Source organism: Conger conger, chromosome 11 (genome assembly GCF_963514075.1).
Source record: "Conger conger chromosome 11, fConCon1.1, whole genome shotgun sequence".
Taxonomy (NCBI): domain Eukaryota; kingdom Metazoa; phylum Chordata; class Actinopteri; order Anguilliformes; family Congridae; genus Conger; species Conger conger.
In genome coordinates, this window is record NC_083770.1 from 19991055 (window position 1) to 20004913 (window position 13859).

Sequence of the window (13859 nt, forward strand, 5' to 3'; positions counted from 1 at the left end):
CAGGATGTGCTGTACCTGAGTTAGACAGGCGAACTTCTCTGTCACTCACCTGTCCTGTGTGCTGTGATAGGCCAGTGGAGTCTCCTCCCCTCCACCACTGCCCTCCTCTTTTGCCACACCCCCTTCCTCCTGTGGGAGGTCTGAGCGGCCCACAATCCCCTGCAGCAGCTCAGAGGCTGCAGTGGGCTCCTCCTGCTGGGAATCAGGGTGAGGCGCTGTAGGGGGGCGTGGCTCAGGTGAGGTGTGGGCGGGGCCGGGTTGTGTGTGGGCGGGGCCTCTGAGTTTCTTCAGGGTAACACACGGCTTCACCTGCACCTTACCTGTGCACACAAGAGAACAAAGTACACCTTCAGCAATCTGTCAAGAAGATGGAGCAGGGCCACCCAACCCAGTTCCTGGAGATCTACTGTCGGCTGTAGGCTTGCAATCCAACCCTAAATAAGCAGACCATATTCATCACCTAGAGCAGGGCTGCCCAACCCTATGTTCCTGGAGATCTATAGTCCTGTAAGTAGAGTAAGTAGTTTGTAGAATCTGGTGTGCAAACTTTGAGTTGAACTGAAAACCTACAGGATGGCAGATTGAGTATTAATGAGTATTAATAATGAATCCCTCACCCCTCCTGGTCCTGGCGGGCAGTTTACTCTTCTGTTGGGATGGTGTGTCCCTCTCACTCGCCTCATCTGTCCCAGACTGCACCTGGTCATGTGACTCCGCCGCCTGGTCATGTGACTCCGCCGCCTGGTCATGTGACTCTGGCACCATCTCTCCTGCAGTGTGGGAGGGCTCAGAGAGGGGGTGCTGTTCCTGCAGGCCGGTCCAGTGCTGCGCTGGTCCCTCTTCCTGCTCCTCACAGACAGGTATGAGGGCGTTGCTCAGGACCAGGTGAGAGACTGAGCCACTCCCTGACTCCTCCGCTTCCTCACAACTGGGGCAGAGAGACAGGAGAGGGAGGAGCAGCACTGTTTTGATATCGGGCTTATTCTGATATGATCTTTGAAATCATCCAGTCATTTCTATCCAATACATCCTGTTGGTCATTAAGTTTTGTAGACAAATATTGTGAAAGATTACTTCTACTCTTACTCCTTTTTCAAGGATGACTTGCATCAACCACATACACATAAATAAACACACACACACACACACACACATACACACACAATGCAGCAAAGAGCACAGGCGTACACACTGGAATGGAAGCAGAAATCCCAATTCATGTCACTTTCAGCCATTCCAGGTTCTACCAAATGCAGGGGAGTATACTGAACCCACCAGCTAGCACATTCCTATCATTGCTCTAACCTGCTCCCAGTAAGACCTGGACTGGCTCAAACTGCCATGGAATGGGAGTGAGTTTCTCAGTGAGGGAATATGAGGGTTTTTGGGCGTCTCTCACTTCTGTGGCTCAGGCGCTGCCGGCGGCGGTAAGGACTGTGGATCCACGACCATCGAGGAGACCGGGTTCTCTCTGGCCGGATCCAGCACCTCTGGCCCGTTCTGGTACTCTCCGGACTCCGGGAGTGGGATCTCAAACAGAGTCAGGATAAATGTAGGCTCCTCCTCGCCAACATCCGCCCAGGAGAGTCCTTGGATAGAGGGAGAAAGGCGGAAACTAATGTCACAGATGTTCAGAAGGCCCAATTAATTTACCCAGACCTCTTCCATCAAGAGAGCCCTTCCACACTGCAAGAGTTCAGGGACATGTTAGATTTGCTTCTGATAAGAGCATGAGTCGAGTCCAAAAAGACAGAGCGCACATACCTTCCATGCACTCCGAGGTGACGAAAGCACTTGTGTCAGCAACGTCACAGATGCTTGTGGCTTCCTGTTAAAACAGCCTCGTGATTAAACCAGAAACATCACACAAGCAGCCAATAGGAGGTCAGGGAGAGGAAGGCGACTCAGATAACAGCACCATTCCCTTATGGGACATGAGTTCACATCTAAAGAATGTTTTCCAGGATCCGCTTTACTCACGATTCCGGCAGCCGGCCCAGATGTATCTGCGGATAATGAAGCGCCCTCGTCCTCGTGAACCTTGTCCTTCCGAACCGCCTCATTCTGTGAGAGAGGACACACCACCCCCAGAGAGTCACGCGCAGTTAAACGCACAGAAACTACAGCAGTGTGTACACCAACAAGTGGAGATGCCTTTCCACTTTAAACTGTCTTCATGACCATCTCTCTGTAAAAAGTGCTACACAAATTAAACTGAATTGCATTAATGATGTCACTTCCACTGTCGTCTCCTCAAAAATAGTAATAAAACAGAAAAGCTAAAAATCTGCTCTTTGAAGACGCTTTAGAACATCACATAGTATATACCAGAGATGAGCAACTCATGGTCTTCAAGGGCCAAGAACTGCTGGTTTTCCACCCTCCTTTTACCTGGGAGTCAGGTAAGGACAGTTTGGCCAATCAGTAGCACTAACTGCTCAAGAGAAAGGCAAACCAGGGCTGGATTGGTATTAGAAGTCCAGTGTTGATGATCCCCGATATATATACGATCACAATTTAACTTGGGTCTACATTTGACACCATATGACATTGCCCGCAAAGTAACACTGATAAAATGCAATTATCAAACATAGATGGTAAAACTTTAAGATTAATGGGGTTTATTGATCAGCCCCAGGTTCTCAGGGTCTTGCCTGGTTGAGAGTGGGCCCCTGGGGTACGCCAGTGTTGGCCGGGGTCTCACATACAGTCCCCTCCCCTCCTGTCCCAGGGGCCAGGTCTGTGAAAGAGGGACCAGGGTAGGGCTGAGAGGAGGCCTCCGGGGTGCCGAAACTGCTGTGGCCAGCTCCAGCTTCAACCACGGCGGTCCCACTGAAGAACAGATGAAGGGTGTAACATTATGCGCTCATTTATTCACAGAAATAGCACAAAGGGCAGTGTGATACCATTCATTACACTACCACATAACACAAACTTGTGTTTAACTTCTGCCTTTTTGCAAAGGTCATGGAAATTGGGGAAAAACAGAGAGTTAGAGTATGAGTTAGTTGAAGCTCAACATCAGTTTGCGAGGTGTTTATGACATACTCTGTCTCAGTAGTCTGCTGTTCGGTTGGGGCCTCAGTCAGAGCCTTCTGATAAAAGACTTGGACACTCCGGTCAGTGTTCCTGCAGGTCGGAGCTTTCTGAACGGGAGTCGCAGTGCCGGAGGCTTCCGGAAGAGAGTGACTGTAGTCATCGTCTAAAAACAGAGCCACAAAGCAAGCCGACTGAGGACACCTTCCAACACGCATGAGGTTGGAACTTCCTCTTCTGTGAACGTGCTGTCAAACAAACCCCGCGGCTGACCCTGTGTGCCTCACCTGGTTCGGGGGGTGCGGGGGTCTGGGACAGAGTGGGGCGGGGTGCACGGATCATCGGACCCAAGTTGGGGCGAGGTTTGGGGAGCCGGCTCCTCCTCCCTGAGGGGGTGCTGGTCTGGACCGAGGAGTGCCAACATGGGGTCTCACTCTGAGAGCTAACACAAACAGACGCAGACACACGCAAAAGCAGACACACACACACAGAGACACACACACAAGTACGTTGAAGTCAATTTGAGTCCAAAGAGCAATACAGCACTGGATGTTCCCTTCCAAAACCAGCACTAAAATAATTAATCCATTCAACAATGACAGCAGCAGCCCACACCCAGAAAAGAGGCAGTTTGTTCCAAACCTGAAAGCTCCAGGCTTCCAGAGCTCCTCTGAGCCAGACGCCTCTCCCTGGTTTGATACGGAGGCACTCTCCTCATCTGAGATTTGGCCTCTCTTCACCTCAGTGGAGGTCGAGGGCGCTGGGTCCACAGCACAGGTGACGGTACCTGGCCAAAAGATCTTGTTATAACTAACAATAATGATAATTCCTAGCATTTATGTAGCACTTGTCACATACTCAAAGCACTTCACAGTGATGTGGAGGAAACTTGCCTCACCCACCAGCAGCCATTTTGCACAAGCAGTGGAGAAGGGCAGATCATTTTCTTAAATTAAATCAGTATATGATTAGGCAGAAGGTTGAGAGAGCCAGGTATGAATTTAGCCAGGACACCGGAGAACCTCTGACTCTTTGCAGTGATGGTCATGAGATCTTCTGACCTGATGTACAGATCACTGTTGTGCTGTAATCATCCATGCTAACAGCTAACACAAAATGTTCTCACAATGTTGCTGCCACGTCGTGGCAATGTTGTAACATTGACTAAAGCAGGGATGGCCAACCCTGGTCCTGGAGAGCCGCAGGGGGTGCTGGGCGGGCTTTCATTGTTACTCAGCACCTAATCGATCAGTTAAAGCAGTCGATTACACAGTTAACTCACCTCACCTGGTTCCTTGGGTTTAAAGTGTTTGTAGTATTTAAGGTGAAACCAGCACACCCTGCAGCTCTCCAGGGCTGGCCACGCACAGACTAATCGTTTCAGTAATATTGTGAGAACATTTTGTGTTAGTTGAGTTGGTGGAGAAGGCAGAGCACAAACGTTCACACATAAACGACCCACATTAAACAAGTCAAACTGTAAAAACACGCTGTCAGACACGGCCCGTTGGCTGGTCTCACCTGGGCTGGGGGGTGCGGGGGTCTGTCTCAGAGGGGTGCAGGAGGCACGGGAGGCCTGGCCCAGGTTGGGTCTGGGTTTGGGGAACCGGATTCTCCTGCCCTGGGGGACGCTGCTCAGGACCAAGGGGTCCGAATGCGGGGTCTCACTGAAAAAATACCCACAGACACAGACACACTCTGAAGTGAATTTACTGCAGTTTGACTTATATAAGCACACATACCAGTTTTCATTGATTTAACAAGTAACCCTTTAAGGTGTGAGGTTACTGAACATCCTAAAGCTGATGTAACAATCACTACTGGGAGATCACTGGATTAGAATTTTGAAGAAAAACAAAACATTCGCAAAAACTGTTCTTCAAAGGGTTAAACGAGGCTGATCAGGATTTACCTGTCCTGGGCCACATTCCTGGTGCCAGTCGCTCCCTCGCTCTCCTCTGGTCTTCCGGGCTCTTCCATAGGATGCGTTTCAGCCTCATTTATGGGAGCAAGTGCAACGGGGAGGTCAGAGGTCACATTCTGCGGGGGGTCACTGCTGCGCTGCAATTGGTCAGCTTGCTCGGACTCAGGTTTCTGCTCTTCCGCTGGGGGCTGAGAGGGTGGGTCCGGAGCGCTCGCGATTTCTGCTCCGGAGACGAGAGAAAACGCTCGTTAACCCCGCCGCTCCCCAACCTGTATGACACACCGGAGCATTGGGGGCTCTGGCAGGGGGACGCCCCGTCCTTACCTGGGATGGGTGCGGCTGCAGACAGGAAGTGCAGGTCAGGGTCGCCAAGGGTCAGGAGAGTCCTGGCCACCTCGTCATCGTTCTCCTCGGTGTGCGTTCCTATAAGGTGGACGAAGACACGCGTGTTAGTACCTTCCGCACGGCCCATCACCTACCAGCTTATCAGCTGTACAAAAGCCCTAAAGCAGGGCTGTTCAACCCTGCTCCTGGAGGTTTTCACTCCAACCCTAACAAATCACTCCTCATTCAAAAGCTAGAACAGGGGTTCCCAACCTTGTTTCTGGAAAACTAGGGTCCTGTAGTTTTCACTCCAAACCTAACAAATCACACCTCATTCAACAGCTAGATAGGGGTTGCTCTAAAAGGCCACACTTACCTGCAACAAAATGCGGGGATAAAGACTCCATCACGTCCTGAAATGAAAAAGAAACAGTCAGACTCGTCCTGGACATAATGGCGGATGTGAGTGGCTGAGAAGGGGCTCTTACGTCCAGCAGCAGGTTCAGGTTCACACCCTGCTCCACTGCCCCCTCGCATCCGGGCTCAGAGCACAGGGAATCTGCAGACGGTCCAGTGCCCGGGGCTTCAGGCACACCCGCAAGGAACTCCAGCTGAAAGGAGAACACAGTGGCACAAAGGTGGAAAGTGATGCTGCTGATTTTACACACAGTAAACAAACAAAGTCATTTGTTCAAGCCAGTGGGAAGAGAGAGCAAATGCAAAGAGAACAAAACCGGCTATGAAAATTAAATGAATAAACGTCTAAATAAACAAACAAACGAGTACTCCACTTTCCCGCATTTGAACATACAATGAAACGGACAGAAAAAAGCTATTGCTAGACAACAGCATTCTGTGACATCATATTCTTGGTCTCACCTCATTGGACAACAGCTCCAGTGAACGTAGGCCAAGGGGCAGCAGCACCTGTTCCTCATCCTCTTCCTCTGTGTGAGCGGGAGAAGCCCACTCTTCCTCCTCCTCCTCTACCTCCTCCAGCTCTGGTTCCCACCGCCCTTCATCCCTGTGTTCCCCCATCCTCAGTTCGCTCGAGGGCTGGCTCTCCTGACACACCCCCACACTGGGCCACGGCCTCATTTCTGGCTGCACCACTTTGGCGGGGGAGGCGGGCTCAGGGGGTGGAAGAGAAGAGCGTGGGGACTCCTGTCCTTCAACCCTTTTCCTGGGGAGGAGGCGGGGTCAATTATACAAGACCACTCAGACACCAAAAATCTTATATAAATGGAATAAGTGGGGTATCCATGAGCACATTAGAGAGTGAATCTGCACTATGACAGATGAACGTGAGGGGGAGGAGGACTACCTGGTGTTCTTAATCAGCTCTTGTCCCTCTGTGGCTGAGACACCCAACGCCCCCTGCTGGTCTGCCTCGGGACTGTCCTCTTCAAAGGGAGGGGCTGCGCTCCCGTCAATCACAGATTTACCCTCCGGAATAGCGCCGCTGTCAGAAATCTAACGCACAAGATCATACAAGGTCACGGAAACAGTGAGTGAAAGGCACACAGCTCAATCAGCCTGAACACACACACTGATTACACAAGTTAAAGCCACAGGCCGGCTTTGAGATTAGAAAGCTCCTACAGTGTACTTGAAATGCAGAGGTGGGCAAGGAGGGCCATGTCCATGACTGCTTGTCATACCAACTTCTGGCCTTAATTACTTAGTTAGCCCTAACATTTACATTTTAGCTATACTTCTTGATAAGCGCATGATTGAGAGCTGAAGACTGAAGACTGTTTATGGCGGTCTAATCTATGAGTGAGCCAGTGTTGGTTACAGCCAGTTAGCCAATATAGCCAGGGTAATTGGTAGAACCAACCCACCCCTGATCCAAGGCATCACTGTTGCTATAGGCAACATCACAGATACATTGTCCTCCATTTTGGATGCCTTCTGTCTATCCCACAAAAAATGTAAGCTTCCATCTCATCCATTTTGTCACCATTTACACTATTGTGGGAAAACGGTCAGAACTCTACAAGCAAATGTAGCTTTGCAGTACCATCCTGGTATTTTTAAACTTGATAATCAAATGATAGGGTGAAGGTTCAGACTGAGCAAACACCAGAAATATTTCTGGAACTCCAGGAGCAGGGTAGCCTGTCACTGGTGTAGGCCATAGTACCTCAGGGAGAAAGTCACCATCCTCCTGGTCCTCCACCTCCTCTCTCCTGCTGCTGTCGATGGTCTCCTCCTCCTCCTCCTCTCTCCTGCTGCTGTTGATGGTCTCCTCCTCCTCCTCCTCTCTCCTGCTGCTGTCGATGGTCTCCTCCTCCTCTCTCCTGCTGCTGTCGATGGTCTCCTTCTCCTCCTCCTCCTCTCTCCTGCTGCTGTCGAAGGTCTCCTCCTCTCTCCTGCTGCTGTCGAAGGTCTCCTCCTCCTCTCTCCTGCTGCTGTCGATGGTCTCCTCCTCAGTGTCTGGGATGCTCTTTGTCTGTCTCCCTCGCTCCAGGTTGGGCTTGGCCTTCGCTCTGGCGTTCCGGGCCGGCTTATCCGGCTTTCCCTCAGCTGTGCTGCCCATCGTCTCCGACCTGCACAACCAGGAACACCACATGATGACCCCACAGTAGCCAGAGAAACAAATAAAATCTGTTTTTTAAGTGTCACTTCAGTGTCATTTACAAATTCATTCCGCTGGGGTTGATCCACATACCCCTTGGCCTCTTCAGCATCCAATTGGCCATTTTCAACATCAGCTTCTGGGACATCAACATCGACTCTGTCTGCTAAGCCAAAACAATAAACTGTGAGTGACAGACTACACTGTACGAGGCTTCTTGTTTCCGGTCTTAATGGTTAATTATAAAGTAATATGCACCCAGTAGCTCTGACAGTAGTTGAGGAAAAGTAGTACCATATAATCAGGGACTGAATTTCACAAAAGCATTTTCATGAAAATTATCTATTAAGATGATGGATATGCAACTGTGCTCTTTTTATATATATATATATATATATATATATATATATATATATATATATATATATATAGAGAGAGAGAGAGAAATGTAACTTAAATATTTGCCCTTCACCATCTGGATCTTTTTTGCTCCGTTTTCTCCTTTTTCCATCTGCTTTCTTTCCGGATGAATCAGGCTCCTCTTCCTCCTGCTCCTCCTCTTCCTCAGCCTTCATTGTGCGTTTGCGTTTCCTTCTTGTGGCTTTGGCAGTGTTGGAGCAGTCATCATTCTTCTCTTCACTCCTTCCCAAGTCATCCGTGGCAGCATCAGGAGCCGGAGGCTCATCATCAGCTCCCTCTATTGAGGCTTTCTTGCCTAGCAGGAGGAGAGGAGGTGCCCAAGCAGTTAGACATCACCCATAGGGGGAATTGTTGGCATATTTCTGCCACATTCATAATGATGGCCACTGCAAAGTGAAAGGATTTCTTACAGATTAATAAAATAAAATAAACGATGACAATTAATGATTTAACTTGGTTGATACATACTTTACATATAATTATTCATTATAAGTAATATGAACACAGTAATGAATTTTTAGATCTTCACCATTTGGTATTTTTTTCCTCCGTTTTTTCTTCGCCCCATCTTCTTGTTTTTCGGTTGGGTCGGCCTCCTCCGCCTCCTGCTCCTCTTCCTCGCCCTTTTTCACCCGCTTGCGCCTCTTCTTCGTGTCTTTGTTTGCGTCTTTAGCCTCGCCTGTGTTGGAGCAGTCCTCTTTCTCCTTCTCCGCCGTCTCCAGGTCGCCCTCGGCAACATCTCCGTCCAGCACGACATCATTGGCTGAATTCTTCTTGCCTAGAACACCAATGGAAGGGGAGAAGGTCGAACAGATATAGCAGATCCATATCTGTGGGAATCTGTTGGAATTCATAGGGTCATTTTGAGGGTTGTTTTAAAACCATGTATGACTAGGTAAGATTGCAATTACCATATTCAAATGAATAGATTGACACAGGATCAGAATCAATCACACGCAGATGCAATAAATAAGGAGCACAATAAATGTGAAGCAAGGGACAAACCAGTACAGACTTGTACACTTATGACATTAATTGTAATCAAATAAAGGGCAGGTGAATGGATCAGTGGTCCCTTAATTCAGTGCTCTCCATTTTGTATTATCATCTGACTGAAGCAGTCTACAAAATCATATTCCATGCTGGGATATATGGGTCTTCACCATTTGCCATTTTTTTCTGACGTTTTTTCTTCACTCCGTCTGGTTTTTTGGTCAAGTCCTCCTCCTCCTCCTCCTCCTCCTCCTCTCCCTCGCTTTTCTTCACGCGCTTCTGCCTCTTCTTAGTGCCTTTGTCTTCAGCCTTGGCAACGTTGGAGCAGTCCTCGTTCTCCTTCTCAAAGTCCCCCTCGCCAACATCCCCGTCCAGCTCCTCATCATCATCGCAGGCCTGCTCCGCCTTGGCTCCCTTCGCAGAAGCTTTCTTACCTAGAAAAGCCAAGGAAGGGAAGGTGGTCACACAGAGACATGCGCTAATGGAGAAGCTCAGCTCAGACAGCCATCAAGAAGTTCTGGCAGAGACCAAATGAAAATGCACACCTGATTCTCAAACAGAAGACTTGCATTCATTCAGAAGAATAACTAAGTCACGTTACACACTCCTACAGGTCTGAGGGGTATATTTGTTTGGCAGCATGTTTGGTTGGTCAGTTTGCATGGTTGATTTTTTCCTCTTATGTTTTTGTAACACAAGCATCAGCACACTGTATAAGCTCATGTCTAAAGTGTAGCTATGAACACCGCAAAGTAACGGTGGATTTTGTGGCATTATCTATTGGAGCTTATACAGCATGTGGATTCTTTCATCTTACATAGTCTGGTTTTTCAGTTTGGCACCTGACTGAGACTTTGGATGAAGATGTGTGAGAGTGATCTCTCTTATATTTACCCAATACATGTTTCCCAGAAGCGTTTGGATTAGGATGGGGAGTAGACAACTTACCTTTTCGTTTTGGTTTTGGCTTATCCCCAGGGGAACGTTTTGGTTTGGGTTTGGGTTTGGGCTTGTTTTTCTTCTTTTTGTCCGCATCCAAGACCAGTCCCAGCAGCATGTTGAAGAACTGCATGTCGAAGGGCCTCTTCTCTCCTGCTCAGAAGACCAGCACATGAAGGCCACTCTCTCGGAACAAAACGAGTCACAATACTTCTCATCTGAGGCTCAAATCGATATGTTGCTTTTCCGCAACATGTACAATAAACGCAGAGGTCATTTCCCCAAAAAGGTATGAAGCACGTTACTTACTGAAGGCTTTGTCAATTCTCCAGGAGTTGATCTTCTCCTCTCTTTTGAATTTGTTCTGTGAGACAAGAAGTAGTGTGAAAATGTGAAAAATAACCTCTGTTATAATAATAATTTGTTTATTTAGCTGATGCTTTTATCCAAAGCGAAGCTGATTAGACTAAGCAGGGGACAATTCCCCCCTGCAGGGCTGAGGGCTGCGTCGATCTTATCATGGCTACACCAGGGCTTGAACTGTCAACTTTCCAGGTCCCTGTCATGTACCTTAGCCACTAAGCTACGGGCTGCCCTTTACTTTAAGCTCCGATTACACCCCCCCCCCCCCCCGTGCGGTACCTTGACCTCCTTCCGGTTGCGATGAGGGAAGAGCTGGCAGATCATGGAGAAGTCTGAGCCAACCATGCTGATAGCCAGGAAGAACATGTCAGTCTCTGAAATGCACAGAGAGAGCATAATATAGCACACCTGCTAAGCACACTAACAACTAAAAACACTAACTAAACCCCAGCTAGCAAGATGCTCTCACGATGTTACTGGAAATTTTGCCAATGCTATAACAGCACCACAACGTGACAGCAACATTGTGAGAATGCTTTGGGTGAGCTGGGAGGGCACTTGGGTGGCATGTGACAAACCAAACTGGAACTGGTATGGAGTTAGAGCTGAATCCAAAGCAGTGTTGACTGGAGCTAAGAGTCAGATTATGCCAGCAGGCTGGCCCAGAGTTTCCCAGGGAAGAGCTTCAGAGGCCAGGGCATTCCCAGTCTTCTCCAAGTACAACCCATCAGTGTATGAGTGTGCACAGCTCAGCTGTTGGGCTGGACAGTGAAAAGCAGTGGAATTGGCTGCATGCGTTTCAGAGGAAGCGCAAGCCAACCTCAGCTCTCCTGCCCCGAGAGACAGACGCAGTAGCTATGGCAGTGTTCTTCACCCCTGGTCCTGGAGAGCTGCAGGGTACAATGGTTTTTGCTTTCACCTTAATATCAGCAACCAATTCAGACACAAGCATCTAGGTGAGGGGAGTTAGCTGTGTAATCAACTGCTTTCATTGATCACCCAGCACACCCTGCGGCTCTCCAGGACCAGGATTGAAGATCACTGAGCAATGGAAATGAATAGAATCTCAGCTAGATGTTCCAAATTGGTAAATGGAATGCCAAAAATACATTACAGTCTTCCAACTGCAAAACACAGCAGCCACCCGCATGCCAATATTGTCATTTTCTCTATGCATAATTAGCTGCAACAAAGACGAAACTTGTCTAGTGTGGTCCTGCCTTTGTCGGACCAGGGCTTGGTGTAGCTCAGGTTTCGGAAGCTGGTGTAGGTTGTGGTGGAGCCGCGCTCGAAGATGGGGTCATTCCCCTCCACGATGGTGGGACCCTTCGCCCTCATTACCCGGACAGTCAAGCTGAGGGACAAAAAGGACGCAGTTTCAACCCAGTCCACCTCAGGAACTCTGAGTTATTCAAACTACAACTCAAAGAATCAGTGAGTTTTACAATGACAGTTGAGAGTTCCGTCACAAGATTCTAATCCGAACTTGCTTCTGGTAAATACTCAGTTTTGTAAAGTAATGGTATTTATATCGATCCACGTTTCAACTATGGACCGAGACCCAATGGGTAACGGGACTGTATGAGGAGGGTTCCGAAATAAGTCTGTAGCCCACTAGACTATGCTAGGATGTGTAAAGGTACCACGTTTCTGATTTGGGTCCTGATATTAAAAAGTATTTGTAATTCTGGTCCCGATATTAAAAAGTTTAAGAACCAGCAATCTAAATGACTGTAAACATGAGTGCTGAATTGTATATCGTGTGAGAACGTGCCGTTTGACAGAATACAGGTAGAGCACCTTTCCTCATCGATTATCAGCGTTCCGTCTTCTGCCACCTTCACCTTGGGCACCAACATCTCCTCGTCATCAACTTCCTCTTCCTCCTCCTCCTGCTCCTCATCCACTTCCTGTTTGCTTTGTGGTAACCTTGAGACAAGCAGTTTTAGTAAGTGTGCAGTAGACCCTGGTTCACAAACATGGCATTCAATGTCACAGTGCCCATACAAGGCCCAGCTGAACAACCCAGCACAGTTTACTAAACCAGGCTTCTTCATGATAGGGTGTACCGATACCATACCACCATTTTGAGGAGAGGAAATCACTTATTAACAGATTAAATAACCAACTACTGTGGAAGCAAAGACCTGTAACATTTGGACATATACAGTAAGAAATACACAAATATAGTTGGTGCTTAATGAGAAAAATGCATTTTTAGGATTCCACCCTCACCCGTTGCTGGGAGACTGTGGAATGAACTTCTCATCTTGCTCCTTCTCCTCTTCTATTACAGCAGACCTTTGAAATGACACAGGAGAACATCACCAGGGATATCGGTGAACACATCACAAGGAATAATGATCAAAGATATATCACAAATAGGCCTAGACGTGACATCATAGCCTCAACCTCAAGAAACATTACTTTACTATATTCCTCAAATTAAAAGTACACAGAATATGAAACATGAGAAAAAGGCTACTAACTGAATAAAGAACAAAGCACTTTGAAAGGTCTTGTGTGTCCATAGCTTGTGTGATATACAAGAGGCATGCATTTAGCTGACGGAAAGGGAAATTGAACATACTTCATAGGGTTGGTTTCTGGCAGGTAATGGATGAGGTCCCCCATTGTCATCTTGCTGTGGTCTGGAGGCATGCTGTAGTCATAGTCATGGTGTTTGCTTTTCTTCTGACTCTACAGATCAACATGAAATCACATTACATTCAGTTAGCAGACTCTCTTATGCAGAATGACTAACACATCAGGAATCATCCAAATTACCAGGCTATTCACAACACTAACCTCTCCCTACTGAAATCAGGCTCATATTTTCCAAAGGTTTTCAATCATATTTTACAACAATATGTACAATTTCCATGTGAAGTTATGTCACTCTGCACAATGTAATTGTGAATATGCATAACTATGTCCAGATGATAATAATAATAATTTTGGATGCATTTTCTTTTAAATGTTTTTTTCTACAGGGATTCACACATATGGATGCTCCTGGCAGCAAATCGTCTCCCAGTATGCACCAAGTGGCTTTAGACAGCAGATACTGCAAGCTCCAGCAAACTGAAATATATTACCAGCATGGTTATAAAAATAAACCCTTCAGTAAGATGTGTGATCACAAATATGTGATTTGAATATTGAACATTCTATTCTATTCAGAATAACAATCTAATTGAAAGTAATTGAGTTTTAGAACACTGACTTAGAACTTTTGGAATAAAATTAATACAAATAAAAATAAAAAACATTCCAAAA

General features: G+C 47.5%; 1 protein-coding gene across 4 annotated transcripts in view; it reads right to left on the reverse strand.

Annotated features, from left to right (window-relative positions):
• LOC133140828 (mucin-12) overlaps positions 1-13859 on the reverse strand; it is a 35691-nt gene that overhangs the window by 19293 nt on the left and 2539 nt on the right. For 2 of the 4 annotated variants that reach the window (XM_061261070.1, XM_061261068.1), the window contains exons 4-31: positions 13171-13280; positions 12816-12881; positions 12381-12509; positions 11801-11934; positions 10860-10954; positions 10527-10581; positions 10227-10370; positions 9449-9712; positions 8815-9063; positions 8338-8580; positions 7959-8031; positions 7431-7836; positions 6609-6757; positions 6164-6467; positions 5773-5895; positions 5661-5697; positions 5285-5383; positions 4949-5180; positions 4558-4703; positions 3679-3823; positions 3324-3478; positions 3049-3202; positions 2655-2832; positions 1981-2064; positions 1765-1828; positions 1400-1589; positions 618-928; positions 50-320 (exon numbers count right to left, since the gene is read on the reverse strand). In XM_061261070.1, the coding sequence (XP_061117054.1) occupies positions 50-320; positions 618-928; positions 1400-1589; positions 1765-1828; positions 1981-2064; positions 2655-2832; positions 3049-3202; positions 3324-3478; positions 3679-3823; positions 4558-4703; positions 4949-5180; positions 5285-5383; positions 5661-5697; positions 5773-5895; positions 6164-6467; positions 6609-6757; positions 7431-7836; positions 7959-8031; positions 8338-8580; positions 8815-9063; positions 9449-9712; positions 10227-10370; positions 10527-10581; positions 10860-10954; positions 11801-11934; positions 12381-12509; positions 12816-12881; positions 13171-13280 (4610 nt within the window). Of the gene's footprint in view, positions 1-49; positions 321-617; positions 929-1399; positions 1590-1764; positions 1829-1980; positions 2065-2654; positions 2833-3048; positions 3203-3323; positions 3479-3678; positions 3824-4557; positions 4704-4948; positions 5181-5284; positions 5384-5660; positions 5698-5772; positions 5896-6163; positions 6468-6608; positions 6758-7430; positions 7837-7958; positions 8032-8337; positions 8581-8814; positions 9064-9448; positions 9713-10226; positions 10371-10526; positions 10582-10859; positions 10955-11781; positions 11935-12380; positions 12510-12815; positions 12882-13170; positions 13281-13859 lie in introns of those variants that run through there. The other 2 variants (XM_061261069.1, XM_061261071.1) reach the window with 2 other exon arrangements.